The 23962-nt window shown below is 36.0% G+C and overlaps 1 protein-coding gene across 11 annotated transcripts in view; it reads left to right on the forward strand.

Annotated features, from left to right (window-relative positions):
* CAMK2D (calcium/calmodulin dependent protein kinase II delta) overlaps positions 1-23962 on the forward strand; it is a 294475-nt gene that overhangs the window by 185650 nt on the left and 84863 nt on the right. For all 11 annotated transcript variants that reach the window (XM_072938444.1, XM_031691363.2, XM_006217352.4 and 8 more), the window contains one exon: positions 20940-21005. In XM_072938444.1, coding sequence (XP_072794545.1) covers positions 20940-21005 — 66 coding nt within the window. The remainder of the gene's footprint in view (positions 1-20939; positions 21006-23962) is intronic.

The following is a 23962-nucleotide window of genomic DNA, read 5'->3' on the forward strand; positions in this document are numbered from 1 at the left end:
GTCTCTCAGCAGTTGATAGGTCTTCCAAAAAAAAAAGAGAACATAATGAGAAAGAGGCATCAGGACACAAATATGTAGTATTAGATACAAAAAAAGTGTAGTGATAGTGGGACCTAGGAAAGATGAAATTCTTATGCTAGGAAATATGTGCTTATAATTACCAAGCTTGGATACCCATTTATGATTTTCCTTGTTGATGGATCTCTTGGGGGAGCAAGCACTTGCATTTTATACTTCTTTTATTGCAGTAATCTGACCCCCAAAATTGTAAAAGTTTGAAACCTTCAGATTTTCATAAATCTGCTTATTATAAATGTATAGTCTATTTGTATGACCTTGGATGCACCATCTTCTCTGTGCCATAGTGTCTCTGGCTAAATAAGGCAAGTGGAATAAATTATATATCAGTTAAAAGCTCTAAATTTATGATTCTCTGTATTTTTATTTAGAACAAGATACGGTATTCTTTTGAAACTTTTCCTTCACACAAATTTATTCTTTGGTTTATAAATAAACTTTTTATTATAAATTCCTATTCATGCATCAAGAATAGAAGCAAGATGTAGTAATGGTTGATGCAGCAAAAGTCCATGCTTTTCTAACATTATAATAATAATAAAAATAGATAACATTGAGTTCTTAATCTAAGCCAAGTATTTCGCTGTGTATACTAATCAACTTTATCATATGTAAACCCAAAACAACTATTGGTCTATAAATGATGGATAAAGAAGTTAAATAACTTCTCTGAGAATAGTAAATGGTAAAGCAAAAATTCAACAAAGTCTGACTTGGACCCTATGGGTAAGAAACATTTTTCTGAATGCCACTCAGTATCTAAGTCTTAATATTGCATTATTTCTAGATTGTATTCATCTTTATATTTTCTGTTCATTTCTTCCTTATACTCATTTGTGCCACTCTAAGCATGAATGCCTTTCTCCTAGTTGATGGGGAGCACTGTTTCTCATAAAATATCTCAAGGTAGATTTGATTTTTTTGTTTTTCATCTTGGAATAGTTAATTATTTAAAATCTTTTTATAAAGATGAGTAATGAGATTTTCTTAAAGTTAATTTGATTACAGTGAATGAAACATCATAGCCTTAATTTTTATAATATTTGAATGCCCCATAGAGAGGTAAATGAATGGAAACATATGGCTCTCTTAGTAGTATACCTTTAAGTTTGCAGTAGGGGTGCTTCATCTGATGACCAGGTTTGATGTACACCTTGTTATATCAGCAAGTTATTTTAGCTCTTTTGAAATAGTGGAGAATTATGAGCTAGGTTTCAAATAGTAAAGTTATGGAAAAAATAGAGATGAGAATTTTCTGATCTGTTTAGAACTGCATTCTTTAATAATTAGATGATATTAACTAGAAAGAAAAAACAAGAGTAAACTTGTTTCATTGATATTATTTATCATATTTACCACTTAGGAGAATCTACTTACCCATATGTATTTTATTGTTGCTACAAATGATTTTTCCAAGCTTCAGCAAGATAAAAGCCAATTTATATTTTCCATAGAGATATTATCTTAGACATCATAGAATTGTATGAATTCTGCCCTTTGGAGAGGGTCTTGTGCTATAATGACTTGAATAAAATATTAACCAGTTCTCCCAAATTATTGCGTGAGATATTTAGAAGTGAATTGCTTAAAATTCTGGTAATGGTAATATTGTATGGTTCTGTAGCCTATATCTACAGGAAACTTTGAATGTATATATAATTAACCTTTATCGATATATACAAATTTTAATGGCCCTTTCAGCCATTTTCCTACGTTGTACCAGAATCATTAGAAAACCCTTGTGCATTGCTGATGGGAATGTAAAGTGGTGCAGCCTCTGTGGAAAACAGTTTGATAGTTCCTCAAAAGTTAAACTTAGAATTGCCATATGATCCAGCAATTTAACTTCTCGAGATATCCCCAAAAGAATTGAAAGCAGGGACCCAGATATTATTATACCAAGGTTTGTAGCAGCATTATTCACAATAGCCAAAAAGTAGAAACAACCCAAGCGTCCATTAGCAGAAACAAGTGAATGAAATGTGTTATATACATACAATGCAATATTATTCAGCCTTAAAGATAAATGAGATTTTGATACATGCTACAACATGAATGAACCCTGAAAATATTACGCTAAATGAGATAAGCCAGACACAAAAGGACAAATAGTGTATAGTTCCTCGTATATGAAGTACCTAAAATAGGCAAATTCATAGGGCAGGATGTACAGATTGCCAGGGGCTGAGGGAGAGGAGGGAATGGGGAGTTTGTTTACTGGATACAGAGTTCTGTTTGAGATGATAAAAACAATTTTGAAGTGGATAGTGTGGTGATGGTCACACATCCAGAATGTGCTTCATGCCACTAGATTGTATTCTTGAAAATGATGAAAAGGATAGCTTTTACATTATATATATTTTACCACAATAAAAAAATTGCCATAAAAATCATTTGAGACACCTATCCATAATATATAGATACATTCTTTTTAAGAATCTTGTACTTTAAGTATAAAGTTATTGTTAATCACTTCCACTTCTAAATTTGTAAACCTGATACCCAGTAGTACAATAATGCCTAGTTACCTGGTTGCTGCATAGTAACCAACGTGGACTCAGTGTATTGAAGTACTAAAAATCATAATTAATGTTCATTAAGTACCTACTCTATACCTGAGACTGTTTATGTTCTTCAACTATTTTAACTCCTTAAGGTTTACATCAGTACTATTAGGTACTACTTATTGTCATTTTACAGATGAAGGCACTGAAGCTTAGAGGTTAAGTGGCTCTCCTGGGTCACACGCATTAGCTAAGTAGCAGGCCCACAATTCTGACACAAGATGGCTAGCTTCCAAGCTTGTCATTTTAACCAATTTCAAATCCTATCCAGTATTTGCTGTAATGTTCTTTCCTTGGCTCTGATCTGCTTTTTCTAGTTGATGCCAATGCATCTGATTATTGATTAATTAATTCAATCAACAGACACTTATTTCATGCTTACTCTATGCATACATTCTTTCCAAGCCCTTGAAATACGGTGATAGAAAAGACAGAAGTAAATAAATAAGTAAAGTCAGCAAGATAATTTTAGATCATTTTTTGTGCTGTGAAGACAACAGGATGATACAAGGGGCATGACTAAGGGCTGATGGCTGATTTAATGGGGTAATCAGGAAAGGGCCACTATAAGGCACCAGAAGCAGAAACCTAAATATTGAATAGATCTGGAAGTAGAGACTCTACCCACAATGAACAGCAAGTACAGCTCTAAAAATGAGTGACCTCAATGAGGAGCCAAAGGAAGATCAGTGTGGCTTAAAACATCACAAGGACTCAGGCATGGGGATGTAAAGTAACGTGAAAGACAGGGGTGGGCCAGAGCTCAAAAGGCCTTGGAGGCCAAGGATGGGAGTTAGGGTGTTAGACTGTGTGCTGTGAGAAACCACTAGAGAGTTTAAAGCCGGGACATTAAATGATCTGTTTTCATTTTATACAACTCTGACCGGCAGCAGTGTCAGAGGAATTTCATTTTACACAACTCTGACTGGCAACAGTGTGTCAGAAGGGGAAGCAGGGGAAATGGATATTGCAGGAGTTCAGGGAAAAAAAAAAACTGATAGTAATTTGGGTGGGGTAGGGGGGGCAGGTGAAAAGGAGAGAAAATTCAGTGTCATTTTGACAAGGTAAATTGGACTCATTTGAAATTAACTGAACATACATGTAGCAAATGTATAAAGAATGTTGGATACTTAGGATTTTAGAAATAAAGATATGGGTTTAAAAGAAGGGGATGCCTGCTCCTTATACTGGGCCAGAATTAGCTGATTTCACACTCAAAAGATGACATCTTTAGTTCGTTTTCCCTGGGAAGAGCCTTTACTTCTCTCTGTCCTTCCCTCTTCTGACTGAATCTCTCTTTTCTTCATCAGAGCTGAAAATAACATTGAAGGGAAAATGTGACAGCTTCATGGAATAATTAATAGAGATTAAAACATATTTTACAATGTGGGAAGTATATAGAAATTCTGTTCAGTATTTCAGAATATCAAATAACATGATGGAATCTTCCAGAAGTGCACCTGGGAACATTACTAGCCTCTGTTAAAGATTTCGATTCTGCAGGAAGTCAGACTCTTAAGTTCAGAAAAGCTCCCTTCTCTACTCTTTCTTCAACATCTCCAGAAGTGATTTAAATCTCAAAGTGAATCTGTTATCTGGGTGGCAGAGGTCATGACCAGTAGCATTTGTGTTGCATGCACGCATTCATTTATTCATCGATTGTTTAACTTCTGTGTGAAAGGCATTCGTCCAGGAACTTAGCAACCAAAAAAAAAAAAAAAAAAAAAACAACAAGCCAAAAAGTATTGCATGAACCCTTCTTTAATTTGCTATGTGGAATAAGTTGATAGGACCATGACCTTATCTAATCACCTATCCCAGACCCTGCTGATTCTCTTTCACAAACCAGCACACAGTGGCACTGACTAAAAACATTTCTAATCATAGTCTTCTCTGCATGCAGTGACCTAGTGGCAAGATATTTGTGGTCTAACTGGGAATTGACCACATCCTGTGGTTACATGTTATTTTTTTTGAAGACTCTGATTGTCTTAACTGCTTTCGTTTGATTTTTCCACTGACTTATTTGTAGTAATAGCTAAGCATTTATGCTTCAAAAGTTGGAATTGATATCCTTTTTTTGTATCACATAGGTATTTGCTTATACTTAGTGATGTCCTACTACATTGTGTATTTTCTAGACCATCATATCCCTCACCTAGTATAGGCTGTCATACATAGACACTTGGTAAATAACTTGTTAGAAAAAAATACATGTGCAAATGATTGGAAGGATAGAAGTTTTAAATCCCCCCTTTAAAGGAAAATTTTTATAATAAGTATTATGTATAATACCACTTCCTTGTTTTAACTGATTTCATATTTGCATCTGCACTTTCCCAATAATGTTTATTAAGCTACTTCCCTTTCAAGTAATGTTTTGAGCTACTAATAGGTCTCAGGCACAGTGTTAGGATCATATGTTAGGCATTGGAGATACCAAAAGAAAAAGACATAGTCCTTGCCATTTCTGATGTTGGAATATAGTTGGGGATCTAGGTGTATAGCAGATGGTCTCAGTGCCATGTGAAATTTAAATCAAACAAGCACAGTGTGTTGTGAGTAGGTTTTAGGGAAGGCTTCCTGGAGAAGTCTTGGGCTTCTTTCTTGAATAAAGTGTAAGCTCAAGGAAAACGAAATCAAGGCCATCTAGGCATTATCAGCAGGGAATCATATTAAAAATGCATGGAGACATAATGCAAGTAGCCAAAGTCCAAGGCAGTTTGTGTGGAGTGAAAAGTGAGAGCTCTTTAAGTAAGAGCCGGGTCGTGAGGTCTATGTGTGTCAAGGTAAGGACTTGACACTATATGCTACAGGCCAAGAAGTCTTAGCTTTAGGGGAGAAGGTCAGTGATGCCTTGACCTCGTACTCATCATATGTACAAATTGGATATTGTAAGAAGCCCTGACATAGGGAATGGGTAGCCAAGGAAGAATTTTTAGCAGGGAAGTTCTATGGTCAGATTTGCCTTTTAGACAGACCATGCTGATTGCAATGTGGAGGGAGATAAAATTGGAAGAATGATGATCAGTCATGAAACCAATGTATTTCTCCAGTTGAGAGATTATGTGGCCATGGCAGCAGTAGAAAGGATGAAAAATAGAGTGACTCAAGAAATATTTGGAAGGCAGAATTAACAGAGCTTATTAACTGATTAGAAAAAAGAGGGTAAAATTGGTCAAGGATGATTAGCCAGGTTTTTGGCTTGGTTGACTTCATTTTACTATTAAATGAGATTTGGGATATGGGAGGAGAAGCAGGTCTTGGGATAAAGACAGGAAAGTTCACGAATTTAAGGTGCTGTAGGACATCCAGGTTTAATATTCATTGGCACAGACATGGCAGTTTAAATCATAGGAAGTACTATTTTCACAAAGGATTACCTGATTGCATGGCAAAGCTTAAGGAGGTGACTGAGAGAAAAACTGTGTCTATGAATGAGACAGGTAGGAGGAAGTTTGCAGGTCAGATTCTCATGGAGCTAAGGGGCTGTGAAACTTATGGTAGGCAGTGTGAGAAGTAGTGGAGAGTCCCAGTATAAGAGGAATAGTGGCATAAATGAGATTTGAGAATATTGATGAGTGTTCTGGTGATCACCCCCTCCGCATGGGCTGGATGACACAATCAGTGAGATCAGGAAGGGGCTTGGAGATGAGAAGAAGAGAAGGAGTCAAGGGTCTGGGTTTCTTTTTGAGGAAAAATGGCAGGCTGTGGCCACAAATTCTGATGTATGTGCTTAGTTACTTGTACCTTAAATTCGTGGCAGCTTCTCCTACCCTCAGCCACGTCTTTGACCTTGTCATCACCCAGAACTGCTTCAAGGAACTGAAAGGATAGAGTGTGGGAAGAGCTAAATGGACAGTGTACTCAGTGAAAATAACAAGACAGAGGATGTGTCGAGGGAGGGAGCTGGAGGTGACCATATGCAAATGGTGAGGATAATAGGGATGAGGGGCTGATGGTGGTACTATGACAGGTGACATAAAACTCCAAGGAGAAGGGTGTTTTACAGGTAAGTGAAAGCAAACTCCAGTGTACTTACATTTTTGCAATGATATGCATGCACTGAATTATTTTGTGTTCTAATACTCTCTCTTACACTATAAATATATTTTCCTGTTTGTACATCATCCTCATTATTATAGTTTTAGGTTTAGTGTAATATCTCATCAAACTGTTGAATCATAATTATTAACCTACTCATGCAAAGATGGTCATGTAGGTTGTTTCTATGCTTTTGCTATTAGAGATGAGGCTAATTAAATAGCTCCTCTTATATAGCTTAGAATTTCTTAACTTAATTCAAACGCTTCTAAGTTTAGTGATTCTGCAGCTTTCAAGCATCATAAAATGCAAATTCCTAGCGGAAAAAATGTAACAGTCACCCAAAATTCCTTTTGTAAATCTAATAGCACCATTTTTACCTAATAAATGGTCTAAGCATAGTATACTTTAGGTCAAAGAATCAAGGACAGTAGCAAGAGTAAAGGGCACAGATAAAGAATTCAGAGTAAGCAAATGGAATGTTTCAAATTCAAAGAATCGGGGAAAAAAGAGAGATTTTTCTTAAAAAGGTGATGATAAATTTATATATGTGTGAAAGTCTTTCCCATTTGATGCTCATCTACTTCAGTTTGGGTACCAAGGCATTCAAGTAGCTTTAGTACAAAGAATTAATATAGGAGACATTTTATAAATGGAAAAGTAAATACTTAATAGATTCAAATGGGAGTTTAAAAGAAGTTTAGTTGTCTGCTAAGAGACATCTTAAGTTACCTGCTAGAGAAACAGGAGTCTCTATTTCATAGATTCCCTAAGGAAATTTTAAATTCTAAAGCTAGCTAACTTTTACACAGTCACAATCTGCAATATTTTTCACTCATTTCTTCCTGCACCTTTTTCCAAGGACTGCTAATGTTATAATTTGTTAAGCAGATAACAAATCTTGTTATTGAGTATATCTAGGAGATTCATGGTACTATGCTGAATTTGCTTGTTGGCATATGTTCTTTATATGGTAAAGAGTTGAATATAGGTACACTCTAGGCTTGAATAATGTAGTTAAATAAACAGCCTCCAGGTGATCAACTAAAATGGAAGTCTGCTACTACCCCTGCTGCCTCTGATCCCAGGAAGTGCCTCCTAGGGAGTCATCTTTGCTTCTCTGACATTAGAGATCTGCACAGCAGCACCATCCATTAGCCTATCCATCTAGCAACCCACCATCTTAGAGCTGGAGATGCGGCAAGACACTGAGGCCTCCTAGGTATCCTTCCCTAGGGTCCTACAAAATGATTCAGGGGCAGGAGGCAAGAGAGGGAAAGAACATACAAGAGGACCAGAAGTGAGGCTTCTGTCAGAGACAAAGTAAAAGAACACTCTTAGTGAAAGAAAACCCACACATTAGCCTTGAAACACCCAGGTCCAGAGCATCTAAGCATGTTTTACTTTTGGCATCATGCTAAATCTGATCAGCATTGTACTAACTTACCATGTATACTCCAGGGATGAATTGGTATCAATAATAATTCCTACAAATATTGTGTTTAATTAATATGTATGAAAGAATATATTTTATCTTTAAATCCACATCTAAAAATCATGTTGTCTTACTGTTGAATAGTGATGAAACTACAACAACTGTGAATTAGGAGTTTGTAGTTCTGCAGTAATTAATTAAATTAAGCCATATATTCCTGAGAACCTGTTGATTTTTTTTAAAATCCTATTAAACCAAATGATCAAATCAGTAAATTAAGCACTTAACACAGTGGCTTGCATATAATAAACAAGAAATAAATACTTTTGATTCAATGAACAATTAATTGTTAAATTTAAGCATATTTCCTCTTATTGAGCTGTTGGGATGAAAAATGAGGGCAATCTCAGATTGTATAGATTTTTGTAGGTAGCAGTTAAGTACATATTTGTTATTCCTTTGTATGATAGCTTCAATAAGAAACATTGATACATGCACTTAAAGTTCAGGTGAGAAAATTTGCTAATTTAGATAATTTGACAGATAATAAATTGTTCCATATCCCTTTTGGAAGGTAGTATAAGTAACACACGAATACATAAATAAACCATTAATTTTTTAAATTAACAGTAATTTAAATGATCTGGGTCTAGGTTGTTTTTTCTGTTCTAGATGAACAGTATGCTGAGAAAGAGTATAAATGAGGTTTCAAGTAAGTACTTAACACAGTAATTTGCCTGTAGCATGCTGATGTTATATTCTTAGCTATTTCTTGGTGGAGTTCTGACAGAGCCTCTTAATTTGCAAAAGACGCAAAGAAGTCTTTATTACCTTTTATTTAAAAGAAATATAATCTCACTTCCTTAGAAAAATGTTCCATAATTCAGAAATATGGCTATTCAGATCAGCCAATTAATCTGAATTACTATAGCTTTACTATGATGCTTACTTTTTATTTTGTAATGCATCGAACATTATAGAGCCAGGGGGAAAGAATTAGATAAAATTACCAGAGCAAATGGAGTTATGTTTTTTCACACTTAGGGAGTAAGTAGGCGTGCGTGCAAGTGTATGCATGCACATGTGCAATAAATCATTCGATCATACGCCAGAGACCCAACTAAAAATGCAAATACAAACTTAGAAATCTGTTGTCCAATAATAAGGATAATACATTGGCAGTAATATTGGGCATCGACTGATGTAATGATCCAGTGTGGATGGTACTTACTGCTTATTTATCAGTGAACTCTTACAGAATCTACATTCATGCTAATTTTCTTCCTTTTTTCATGCCAAAAAGATGAATGTTAGGTGCAACTGTTCTACTTATAGGTGCAGATATTTCTTCTGTAATGAGAAGATTTTCTAGTTACTAGGATTTGCCAAGTCTTACGGATTTATAAACAGACCTATGATTTAAACTATGTTCCACAGAAAAATATTACTTTTAAATTCTGATTTATGCTTCTGCTTTTTCCAGTAGACCAAACGCTTGATGACAGAACTTACAACTCAGTTTTTTATATCCCTGTCTGTTAATATGGGCAAGCCTCGTACATATAAGGAATACAGTTCAGTCATATTTGTAGAATTAGCATGTAAATGGTACTGATGTATAGGTGACAAGCTTAATTTCTCATAAAGGGGGCATTTGTACTATCAGTAAGAAAACTGTGGGGACAAATGTGTCTCTAACTGGAGAACTTAGTGAGGAAACTCCTGTTATCCCCAGAATTCTCACAGCAACAAGGACCATTTAATAACTGGCAGCCACATAAGCTGGAGCCCTTCCTCGGTAAACTACACACCTGCAGGGATCAACAATAACAGTGTGTCCTCTCCAGCAGAGAGTCTGTTGTTCTTCTGAATATTCCAGAGTGATACCTGTCATCTTGGTAAACCCGTGTTTCAGAACTTCGTCTTAGAGGGAAGTATCATTGAATCACTAGGTTTACTCATCTGTCACCTCCTCTATTCCAGGATTTTTTCTGGAATATTGTTGGTCAGAAATATGTTAGAATCTCAGTTTGGGAGTGCAAATTTGCCCATCATTTGCTGTGGCTTTGCTGCTTTTATAAGATGATCCAAACATTTTGTAGCTAAATGTAGGCTCATTCTTCTGGAGACTAAAGCCAATTTTTAGTTGAATTACTGAGATACATAAACTGTTTCAGCCCAATTAACTTGTGAAACAAAACTTAGCTTCAGTGATATTTTCAGTCAAAGGCAGTTGCCTTGGCATTAACAATGAAAACAGGAATTCACAGGAAGATTCAGCATAACCTCAGCCGGAGCCCTGGACTATTTCAGTATATATAAAAAGATTAATGATATGTAATTTATAAGGTGATGATGATCAGTTAGTAACATTCGTCAGAGGGCTAAATGGTAGATTTTCTCAAAGAGTTACTTTAATTTTTCTCTGAGGATTGCCCAGGCACAAATAATAACAAAATATGAGCAAAAATTGTGGTAATACAAGACATTTTTTAAATGGCAATGATTTTAATATGCATATATATTTAAAATAATCATGTCCATTGCTTGAAACTTAGTCTAGTGAAAGACAAGAGGTAGTACAGGTGTCAGGACTTTCTTTTTTCTAGAGTAGTACTTCTGATTTACTGGTTCCAGTTTTGCAGTTAATAGATAATTTCTCTGTAGTACTCAAATTGTATCTGATTAGATGGACTTTCCTACTCTTTTAAAGACATGTTTTGTAAATATTCTCTTGTGATTCTTTAGAATATCTGTAGTATATGTAAATCTATAAATGGTAAGTGCTTTTTTTTCCTGTTTTGGGGTTTTTTTAATGCACATTAGAGCATAGGGTATCAGTTATCTTGTTGAGATGTATGATATATGTTAGAAATTTTTCTTTCACTACTTAAAATTAGAAACTACATTTTTATAAGTGAGATTTTACATGTATATATGAGATATATACAAAACAAATACAATATACATAATTATAAGAAATTACTAAAAATATTGAGGTCATCAAATAAAGATCACTATTAGTGACTTCACTATTTTTAAAAAAACTTGCAGAGAATATGTGAAAACTAACTTCTTTTAAAAATGTGGCTAGGATATGCAGTTAGCTCGACTAGATGAAGCAGAAAATTAAGTAGTAATTACAAGAACGGAATTTTAAAATTTATATTGTAAATTACCTGAGTGTTGAAAGATATTTCTCCTTTGATCTCACATCTCAAAATCTTCTGCTGAAGATTATTGTTGCCAAACTGTGGGTCCAGGCTGTACCCAACTCTCTTCAGCCAGATCTCTCACCTGCAGGAGTGTCTCACACATTTGGGTGCGGGTCCAGCTTCAGCTCTAGGGACTGGATGGAAATCTGAGGGACCAGAGCCCATGCTTGGCAGAGGAGCCTAATGTCTCAACAAGGCACTCACCACAATCTACCTGATAGATTATCAGTTTTTCAAAATTGTTTTTTCTTTTTTCTATAGACATAGGCACTGTGATGTCAATTACAACTTTTTCTTCTGGAGAGTTGAGTGAATTATTATATCAGTTCATCCATTCTCAGAAAGTATGTGCATGTGCCAAGCAGGATTTCAGTGAGCTCAGAGTAGGCCTGGTGCAAAGCTATGTAGCTGCAAGTCATCAGCTGCTGAAATAATCTGCCCCTTAGACCAACCCCAAGTGAAAAACGATATGTTCTATGATAAGACATGAGAGAGGCAAACAGTTCTGCTGATCTCCAAACACAGGTTGCACTGCCTTATATTCAATTTTAAGATTTCCATTAGGACTTATGAAGGATTTTTTAAATGGCTCACACCTCACAGACACTACAGGTCAAACTTGATATTCCCAGGAGGAGAACACTTCAGCTGCCTCACTGAGTGTCCTTGGGTATCCCAAAGTGGTTCTGGGGTCTTGGTGGTCATATCTTGGTGAGCAGGGGTAATGTGAACTAAATTACTCATGGAACTTTGTCAAATAGGGACAGAGCTACTGTTAGCCTCTTAGTATTTCTATGCCATTAGAAAATGCTCCTGTATGAGCACTGTGCTGGGAGAGGGTGGAATAGAGCTGGATTACAGCCCTCCCTTACCCCCTTGGCTTGTGCCTTTGTGTAGAACACAAATTGCACAACCCTTATGTGGTGGCTCAGAATAAGGAGGAATGCTGTCCTTTCCCTTTGCAATTTATGAATAGGCAAAGTACAGCACAGAAGAATTTTGACCTGACATGACCTCGTAAAGTTGGCTAGTAACAAACCAGTTGATGTTATGTTGAGCCTGCTTCCTTCTCTATTTGACCAGGCTGCCTAAAAGTGAAAAATAAAAGTGAACAAATTAGCAGTAATAACAACTAGCTAATGCAGAATTGTTTGTTAGCATTCAAAATAATGGTCTGGACAATTTTCCAAGTCCCTCTGCAATCCACAAAGGAATAGGAAATGGCATTATTTAGTCTTCATTAGATTATATTCTTTTTCAATGTCGTCATTATTATCATCAAACATTTTATTTTGTTCTGATTAAAAAATGTTTTATTGTAAAATACACATAACGTTAACATTTGCTTAACCATTTTTATGTGTACAGTTAAGTAGCATTAAGCACATTCACACTGTTGTTCAGTCATCATCACCATCCATCTACAGAACTCTTTTCATCTTGCAGAACTGAAACTGCAATCATTAAACAATAACTTCCCCTGGCAACCACCATTTTACTTTCTCTCTCTGATTTTGACTATTTTAAGTACCTCATATAAGTGAAGTTATACAGTATTTGTCTTTTGTGACTGGCTTGTTTCACTTAGCATAATGTCCTCAGAGTTCATCCTTGTTGTAGCATATGTCAGAATTTACTTCCTTTTTAAGACTTAATAAAATTTCATTGTTTTCATACACTGCATTTTGCTTACCCGTCATCAGCCAATGAACAGTTGGGTTGCTTCCAAGTTTTAATTATTGTGAATAATGCTGCTATGAATTTGGTGTATCTTTTTAATTTCGATACCCTTCTTTTAATTCTTTTGGGTACATATCCAGAAGTGGAATTGGTGGATCATATGGTAATTCTGTTTGAAGGGTTTTTTGGAACTGTCATATTATTTTCCACAGCAGGTGGACCATTTTACAGCAGTAGTGCACCGTTCCCACCAATATTCATAAGTGATCCAGTTTCTGTACATCCTCACCAACACTTGTTATTTTCTGGTTTTTCTTACAGTGGCCATCCTAATGGGTGTGAGTTGGTATCTCATTGTGATTTAAATTTGTATCAAACTTTTTTTAATGCATAACATTGCAATCTATTCCTTGCCTTTAGGAAGCATTCATTTTAATATGCACATCTTGGCAAAACACTAGCTGAGCATTTAATCAGTCTTAGATCAAGGCATCTTGTTAAACCACACACAGACAAGTATTAAATAATAAGTTTAATGGCTGATGATTTGTTCAGCCATTGCTGAGACCTGAGGAGGCCTGTGATATTAACGGAACAAAAGTAACCTATCCCTTTTCTGCTTTTGCTTTATTCCATGTGCCCTTAATTATGGTTAGAAGTGCTGATTTCATTCATGCTTTTTCAGAATCATTGAGTAGGAAAAACAGTTTTAAGTGTCTGAACTTTTAATAGTGATTCAGATTTTTCACCTGCATTTGTGAAAGATAGGTGGATTGAGAAGGGAAAATTGCAAAGTAGACGTGGCAGGAGTTTTAGAGTTGAGAAGGGATATATAAGGGATCATGAATAAAGTAAAATGAGAGAAGGTGAAATCCAGAACATTATTGAGAGGATGGATTCAGCAACCAGAGATTAGAAAAACAACAATAAAGTAAGTGCTCCTTTGAAGGATTTAGGACCCTGTAGCCCCACTCCACTTCCCCACTCTGCTTAATACCACAGGTTGGACAGTGCCCATGAATACACTGTCCTGCTTCTCATATTCCACACTGTGCCTCTCCCAGTGTGGTGCCTTTCCTCCTGGTTTGACTCAGGTTTTGAATGGGACAGTTCCAGTGGCCTGTCTCAGTTTTATTATTGTGATTGTATGACTCAGCAAATCTGTCTACATCAGAATCCATAAGAAACTCTTTGGACCTTCTATTAAAGGCAACTCTCAGCTTTTTTTGATTTCCATCATACAATATATATTCAGAAAATCATTTCTGGAAACCTCAGATAATCTACCACCTCGGCATTGTTATCAAATACTAGGTATTTAGTTAGAAAATAACTTACATAATAAATTAATCTTAGCTAAAAAAGGTACTAGCAATGATGTTAACAATGGACCAGAATTGTGTTTTGAATCCCTCCATCCCCAATTCATATCAGCCACTCCCATGCCCACCATGGCCACTTTATCAGAACTGGCTGTCATAGCTGATTCTGCTCATGTCATGGTTACACCACGTGACTCATCTTAAAACTCATCATTCACCAAGAACTTTGAAAGTTTCTAAACATATGAGAAAGACATAATGTCAAGTAGAAGTTGAACATGTAGATGCTCTTGGTCTCTGTATTCAGTTATAGTAAAACAGGTGTATGGGTTCAGTTCTTCAAAAAGTGAAATATAAACATTATCTTCCTAGAATCATAAAACACTGTGCTTTTATTCCTTTCTCAACCTCTCATCCAAGTATGTACCTCAATAATGAATTCAACAAATACTTCCTGCATTTGTGATCAGACATGATTAGTTCATAGACAAGCTCTGTCTTGTTGGAAAGATACTATAAGATCCAAAACTGAAATACATGATTTCTAGGGAAAGACTGCCTGCAAGATCCCTGTGTTCTTATAAAATATAATGGTAGGTGATACGATGTCAGGAATATCACCATTATGGCATTGATATGTGATCATCCCACACATCTGGCTCTCTGTGAAATATAAAACCCTGGGATCACTCACTGAGCAAGCATTTAATGAGCTTGTCACAGGCACTATGAGTCAACACTTGATATTTTATAGTGGAAAAGCAGGAACAGATTTTACCCTCTCAGAGCAACAATACTAGTAGAGAGACAAACATTAAACAAATGAGGACACAGACACATAATTATAATGATGATAGTGTTATGAAGAATGACACAAGATTCAAAAGGGGTGAGATAAATGAGTAGAGGTCTGAGAATATAAAACTTAAGCCAAATTTTGAAGAATAGGAGGGATTTTCTCACCAAGTAGTAAATGTAGACAGACTGGGGTTGTTCTGGAAGAGAGACAAGCATGTGACAAGGCCCAGGGATGGGAAGGAGTTTGGTGCTCTTGAGTAACTGGAGCAAGGCCACTGTGCTTGGAACAGGATGGAGAGGGGCACCGGGGTGGGTCAGAAGACAGGCAGGTCATGTCAGGATTTTGCTTGGGAAAGCAATGGACAGTTATTTCAGGGCTTCATTTAAGCCTGAGACAAAATTTGATGTACATTTAAAGCTGCTTTCTGAAGAATTGATGGCAGAGGGACAAGCAAGGAAATGGTGCCAATTAGGAGGCTACTGCAGTAGTGCAGGTCCGACAGCGATGACCTGGGCTGGTGACATTGTGGTGGAGATGAAGAGAAGTCTTGATTCAAGATCCATGTTGGAGATAAAATCAGCAGGATTTGTTTAGAGGTTGGTAGATAAATAATATGAAAGACAGGCCTCTTCACCCTCAGATTCTAGCTTAAATACCTGTTAAACGATAAAATTGTGGACTGATACTTACGGTTTCATCCACCCATTTAATCATTTATTGATTCAGCAAAGATTTAGTAAGCCCCTTTTATATGCTAGGCCCTCTGTAAGGTACTGAAGATACAATGTTCCATCATAGATGTCTGCCCAAAGGACCCTTGCACCTCTGGTTGGCTTGATTGACTATGTATGTTAGAAGGTGGTGCTAGCTTTTCAATTATATCTCCATAGACTTTGTCCCCTTAGCTCAGTAGTTCTCAACTGGGGTGCCTAGGGCAATCTTGGGGTGACTGCAAATAATGGAATTGGCACACTGTCAGGGTAGTGCCCCTGGCACCTAGTGTGGCTTGGTGCTAATAATTTTGCCATTCAAGAGACCGTCCCACATGGTGAAGGATTGTCTGGACAAAAAAAAACCAGTAACACCTCAGTTAATGAACGCTGATTTGCTTCACTCTGAGCAGTTCTTACCAGCAGTTGAACTGACTTTAATCAGGGAATTAAAGGGAATGTAAATAGGAATGCCTTTATGTCACTTTTCTTCCCAGTCTTCCCGCGGAATCCTTTGGGCTCCCCAGAGATGCTTGACCTGCCTTTCTCTTGCTCTCCAGATTGGGTCCAATGGACAACTATTAGGGCAGCACAATGAGAGTAAACAAACTCGTTTTATTTCTTGTGTTTTGTGCTCTTGGGAAAAGTCCTTAACTTCCCCTACTTTAGTTTCATCATCTGTAAAAAGGAGATAGCACTGGCATCTTAAATCATGGGGTGGTTCTGTTATAGCCTGTAGAGACTTAGAACAATGCTTGGGCTTGGCACGTGGGGAGCAACCAATGGATGTTTGCTGTTATTGTTCACTGATATGGAAGGCAGTGTGCTGGGCACTGTGCAGGTAACCCAGACGAATACATCACCATCACAGCCTCTGCCCTGGAGATCACTAGACCACACACCAGTCACCTAAATGCAAAGCAGCTAATGAAATGTTTTTGTACAAACAAACAACAAATCTGACCATTGTGATTCTTTGTTCCATGACTCCTGCTGTCTCTGTCCAGAGCCTTAAATTTCAGGTCTGGTGGCTTCTGCTCACTGAATTTGTTATTCAGCTTTATGCTTAGAGTTCCAGGGGAAATTAGTCCTTTTTGTTGGAGACATTCCTGGCCCTGCCTTGGCTAGATTGCCTCCTCATTGTAAGTTAGCTGGGCCCTGGTCTGGCTTCCTGTTTACCAATGTGCCTACAGCCTGAGGTTCCTGGGTTTTGCCCCGCCTTCTGGGACATTGCTCCTCATCTCTATGTCAGTGCTGGTTCCTGGTTAATGTGGCCCGCTTTGTCTTCCAAAGTCCAGTCTGGACATCCTAGACTCTAGAAGCTGCTTAGTGTCATAGTTGAGGCTGTAATCCTCCTGAAATTTTGTAAGGGTTTTATGCAAGATGAAACTCCTTTCACGCATTTCTGATATGACTCACAAATATGTATACTAGGAGTAAAAATAATTCATTCTTGCTGGATAACACAGAATGAACCAGCATTCCTATTAATAACAACAAAAATGTTTATCTTTTTGATATGTGGAGTCTCATCTTTTCGTATTTCTAGAATTAGCTTCTCTTTTTCCTTTAAGCCCTAATGTTCTTGAGGTTCATAAATGATAATTAATGCTTCAAATATATAATTGATATGCCTCATATTATAGCAGAATCCTAACATCAGTTTATTCACAAAGACTCTTAATTAATCTAACAGTTTATTCATGGTACTGATTTAATTTGTGACGCTGTATAAGACTTCACATAGCACACTAAAATTTTTCAAAAATGTGTAATCACTACTGCTTAATTTTGTGCTTAATTAAACAGTAATGTGAGTATAGAAATGTGTTAAAGTTAGAAAATTCAATAGTTTCTCTTTAAGGCAGTGTGTTCTATTATGACTCCATTTTTTTCCTTTCTGGACATTTATCACACATATAGCAAAAATGATAAAATGGTTCCATTTGCACAAGGATGTTATTGAAGTAATGAGAAAAATGACCGCTAGAAAATGAGCGAGAGTACTGTCAGACAGTTTACTATCTAATCTAAACCTCTATTCTCCTTAAATTTAATAGTTACACCTGACTTTTTAATATTCTTCAGATATAAACTTCTTAAGAAATAAAACCTATCATCATATGTAACTAAATTTTAGTGATTCGTTTTCCTTTTTAAGCATATGTAAAGTCTAGACTGACAATAGATGGGTAGCATGATTTTCTGGCTTGGTTAATTCATTTAATCATTACTTCAGTATTCGTTAATTGACCAAACATTATGTCTTAGTTGCTGAGTTAGGTGCTAAGGTAACAACAATCAATGTGAGTCCTGATCCCAGTGATTTATAATCTGACATTTCTCATGGGATACGTAATGCAGTTAAGGAGATAATTATATGCAGTAGCAATTTTATTACTGACAATAAGCTTTTTAATCAATGGTAAACACTAACAATTTTATTTGTAGTATGTAAAGATTTTCTAGGTACCTGTGGTCAAAAACAAAGATAAATATGAATATATATCATATCTACATTAGTCACATTCAAAGGAAAGAAATACCAGAAAATTGTTATCACCATTATAGAGACAATAATGGATTTGTTGGAAGTGCTTTCCCTCTAGTATTTAATTACTTTGTATTATAATTTGTCTAGAGCACATTGTGTTGATTGCATCATTATTATAGGTTCTAATTGAAAGTAAAACCTATCTGTGCCAGTAAATGAAATTACATGTACTTGTAACCATGGATTTCATAATAAGCCCATATGAAGCTTTAAGTGATCATTTTAAGAGGTCCATTTTATCTGTAAAAATAATAGAATTGAAAATAGTAACTTCATCATTAAAGGACTTATAAATATCCAGAATGCAATGGAGATGGAGGGAAAGTTGCATAAGCTTTCGGACACATTTGCAGTTTTTAGTATCACATCTTTTCATTTAGGAGAGGAGAATGCAGAGGAGAATAATAACTGGTGATCTCTGGAGCATGTTGTCATTTGATGATGTTTCAGAACTTATTGCAACGAAAAAGCAAACAAGAACAACAAAAAACTCGAGTAATTTTATCTCACACTCTATAATATACATACACCAAATTTTATACCTTCACCCTATGCTTGTCCAAATGACTCATACCTTCTAAACTTCTAGACATACAGCCAGTGTAATTATGGAAAAGCTGTGCTGTGTAGTGACTGAGGGCACGGGCTGTGGAGTGGATGGCCCACCTGTGCCACCTAAGGCTGAGTGAAATTGAGCAAGTTACTTAACCTCTCTGTACCTCCATTTTCTCATCAATAAACTGGGCTAATGGTAAAACCCATCATAAATTATGAGAATTTATCAGTTAATATAATGCTTAGTACACTGCATGGCACGTAAGCACTCAGCAAACGTTAGCTATTATTATAAGACAAAACTCCAGAGCTAAAATTTTCTTTTAAAATAAAGCCAGGCCATAGTAGAGGAAGGAATGGTTGATAAATACATAAGAAAATGGTTTATTTCACTAATAATCAAATTCATACTAACATGAGATAATTTTTTTCCAATTAAATAGGCAATTTCATTTATTGATAATGACTATTATTAGTAATGATGTAGGCCTGTTGGCACTCTCACATTGTTGGAGGTACAACCATTTTGGAAGGCAATTTGCTTTGTCTTCCCAACAAAATTTTAAATGTGGATATTCTTTGACCCAGTAATTGTACTTTTATCTGCTAGAAATACTCTCAAAGATGCAAATGTATGTATGTGTGTACAACACACATTACTTATTTTAAATAGAAAAAAAATGCTTCTCACATGAAATGGTGCCCATGATTTAATGTAAAATGAAAAACACAATTAGCCTAGTAATTCATATTTATTGCATGATCACACTTCAGTGAGAAAAGTGTTTCTTTATGTTTACAAAGGGAAAAATATAAATGTTGAAAGATACACAAAAAGTTGAAAGGATACACATAAAATTAAAATTATTTTATTCCAGAGAGTGGAATTGGGTAAAGAGATAGGGAAAAATTTGGCACATTTCCACATTTTTAAAATTTTACTACAAAATAATATGACTTTAAAATTTAAAAACACATTTTTAAGTGAGGGGTTAAAAAAAAGCCTAAGCCAAAGACTTACTGGTTAGGGAATTCTAGCCCCAAAGCAGTAATCTTTTGGACCTGGAGAAGAAATGAATCCCAAAGGTAGTTACATTTCCGTGTTTCAAGAGCTTTGAAGTCCATGGTTTGAATGAACTTCCTGGAGGAACCAAATCCAGTTGCTGAGTTGTGGGAAAGTCTTCACTTAAGGGCAGGCAGATGCAGCTCCTTCCCAGTTGGCCAAGGGATCACTGCTGCCTCCCAGGTCATTGCCAAGACCCTGACTCTTAGTTCACTGGCAAAAACATGGAACATAAAGGAAACTGGAGTGCTCTACAAAGAAAATCAAGCACTCAGCCTGAAAGTGGTGTGTATTTTGGAAGATTATCTCTAGCCTGTAAAGGCATGTTCATTGCGTTTTAAAAATGAGCCCCTCCAGAGAAATACAGCCTGCAGACTCACACTCTACAGCCACTATCTGTGTCATCACTTTTTTTGTTCAGAAAATGTTCCTAAACGGCTCTACACACTTTATCAGACCTCACTAAATATTTGGAGAATTGAAGAGTTTCATAGAAACCATTTTCTGTAAGAGATAGGTCTGAATATATCTCTGGTATATAGAAAATTATGTCCTCAGGACCTAGTGATACAAATAGAAAAGATGGAAATGTTTAGATTAATACAAATTGACCATTATGAAGTCTCATAATGTTTTAATATACTTTGTTTTGATAATAATTTTTAAAACAATGAAAACAAAAATTCTATATGACCACAAGTACAAATCTGTTGATGACTAATTTTTTTCTTTTTTTTTTGCATTCTTTTTTATTGAAGTATGGTCAGTCGACAATGTTGTGTCAATTTCTGGTGTACAGCATAGTATCTCAGTCGTACAAATGCATGTGTATATTTGTTTTCATAGATTTTGAATATAGTTCCCTGTGCTACACAGTATTTTCTTCTTTTTTAATATGAATATCTTGTCTGTCCTCACAGAGTCACTGGAGGTGAACTGTTTGAAGACATAGTGGCGAGAGAATATTACAGTGAAGCCGATGCCAGGTAAGTGGCTTGCCCTGGGCAAGATACAGAACTCAGCACTCAGATGACACTTGCTCAGTATATCTCTTTACAGATGTATCATGACACATAGGATTTATGAGAATTTCATAATACCATCTTAGACTTCTTTTCATGATGAATTCCTCTCAATTGATATTTCTCTCTCTTAAGGATTTCCAAGATGATTCTTTGAAGGAAAAGAAAAAGCTCTGAATCTGGTCTAAACTTTATTTTTATCTAATGTCTATAGTTAGAATGCATATTTTATTTTAAAAAGCCTAACAGGAAAGACTTCTGCTAAAGGTACAGACTTTATCAAAGTTATGAGATGAAAATTGAAATCCTCTGATCTCTAGAAGCTGGGCTTCCCAGTATCGTAGCCACCAGTCACATATTTAATTTCAATTTCAATCAATTAAAATTGAAAGTTCCATTCCTCAGTTGCACTAGCCCCATTTCAAGTGCTCAGTTGCACAAGTGGCTAGTGGCTACTGACTGGACATAGCAGATACAGAGCATTTCCATCATCACACAAAGTTCCGTGAATAGCCCACGGCTAATCAGAGACCATAAAAATGAACAGACTCCAAAAGCCCCAGTGGTCTCCTTAAAGCCTTATGAGCTGTTTAACTCTTTGGAAATTTGACTAAAGCCCTTGGAACTCTCACTTGAAAAATATTTATTCAGGTATTTCAGAGGGTTCAAGAGGGTTTCCCAATCTTGTTAATTGGCGAAATCTTTGCAGAAGTGACTGACAAAATGACTAACGTTTTGTCTAATTTGAAACTTCGTAGGCTACACAAAGGCAGTGCTTTTGGAGTGAAGTAACATTAATCTGCTTGCTTAAATACTGCTTAGACTGTGTGGTATTAATTTTCGTTGGCATTTCTTACATGTATATTCTGTAGTTGTATTTTGAAAAATCTAGCCGTGAGTGGCTCATTATTAACAGTGTAAGTGAGATGGTATGTAAATTCAATTACTGATGGTCTGTACGTGCCTGTTCTCCAATGCTGTCAGAGCTTCCAAAGGCTCCTGATCCCCCTATAGCCTGGCCCTCAGGAGACTGGCAGCTGACAGAAGGTTCCCATCCCTCCAGAGTAGCACATGCATACACAGGCTCACTTCTAAATTTCTAATTAGTTTTCTTGTTTTAGTGCTATTGTTTACTGTATTTTGTGAATCTTATCTGAACATGACTACCCTAATCTTTTAATGGAATTTTTACTGCCAAAGTCAAATAGAAATTCCATATTGCTTATCCTATGATGAGTGAATCATCACTTGTTCAGTTTATGGCCCAATCCTCATATCAGGCCTCTGAAAAGGGGCTTCAGAACAGCCTTGGAAGTAGTTATTTGCCCACTTGCCAAAGGAGTAATCTCTAATCAAGGTAATAAAGAGTTTAGGGAATTTCATTTATTTTGCTTTTCAAAGTTATGTTTAAACAAGTTGCTATTGTGTTTGAAAATATTGGTTGAATTCATTATTGAACAGCCCTACAGATCACAGGATAGGCCCTGTGGGTTGAATCATTTCGTATGCATGCTTATATCAAGTTTTGGAATTTACTATAGGATACATTTTAGGGTAGATTCCACCCATAATTAAGGAGAGGAAACATTCTCTTCCCAACTACAAGCATGAAGAGCATATTCTACAAATAATTTGTAAAACACTATTTAGTGCTAGTCCTTAAGAAGTTAAGAATTGAGTCTGTTCTCACTAGGAATTAATGGTGAAGTTTATTTAATCTGAATTATTGTTTACTTCTTTATTTTCTGTTATTCATTAGGCCAAATAACTTACAGGTTTCAAGCCATAATAAGCGGTGGTTTGATATGAGAGAGTGAAATATTCCTAAATAAAAGTGAACATTATTATAGAAGGGAAAAGAGTCATATGATTTAACAAATAATTACCAACACTCCAATAAACTGTATAGTTAAAAACAATCAACGTGAGGCTCTTTCAGTGGTAAGAGTTAGGAGTAAGAGCTAGAAAATCACAATCGTGATCAGTTTTGATATGTACATTGTAAAAGATTAGACGGTGATCACTTTTTTTATTTCAAGAATTTACTTTGCAGTAATATTATTTTGTACGTTAAATGATTGAAAATGGCCTCATTAAAATATTTGCTTAACCCTTAAATGGATATAGCTCTGTATATACCAGCATTTGAGCCTTGTACAGAATTCTTCAGTGTGATCTGTTCTATGTTACTGTGCGTCAGATGACAGCTCCTGGAAACTTATAGGTGCCCATCAGTGATTTCTCCCCTCTAATTAGCAGTCTGTTGGACATCAATGAGCCTTCACTAAGAATAACATAAATTGTACATTTTAACATAGTAATAAGCAAAAGTTTTCCTTCAGTAAGGTGTATGGAAATGTGTTTAACATTTACCAGTGCTCCAGGGGGTTTTAAATTTTATTTGGTTTTGTAAGTTCTTAGTCTTTCCCCAGAGTATCCCTGTACTGAAGAAGGGTTTGTTTTGTGCCATGGGGTTTACTTTAAATTCTCCCTCTGTTGTTGGAGACTTGCACTAGTTTTCCTATTATTATATTACACAAGAAGCACCATTCCTAAGTCAAAATGGTAAATGTCTCCCTCCGTTTTTTTTTTTTTTGATCCTTGTTTCACCTGCCACTTCATCTGTGTTTACCCTCTTGTTTCAACACCTATGTTTAATTGTGACCTCAGATTTTAAACAGTTTAGATGTGTATGAGAAATTCCCATAAATTTTGTGTAGCTGAAGAATTTTCCCCAAACATTGTGGGAATTATTTGCAAAATTTTCTCCCTGAATATGGAAATTTTGGCTTCCGTATACAAATGATTTAATTTGTAGAGTTGTAATGAAAAAAAAACACAGCTCAAATTGTTTTGTCTGAACATGTCACAAATTCTATGTTGGATGTCATTTTTGTTAGAACCAGAATTAGCTTTATTCA

This window comes from Vicugna pacos, chromosome 2 (genome assembly GCF_048564905.1).
Source record: "Vicugna pacos chromosome 2, VicPac4, whole genome shotgun sequence".
Lineage (NCBI taxonomy): Eukaryota > Metazoa > Chordata > Mammalia > Artiodactyla > Camelidae > Vicugna > Vicugna pacos.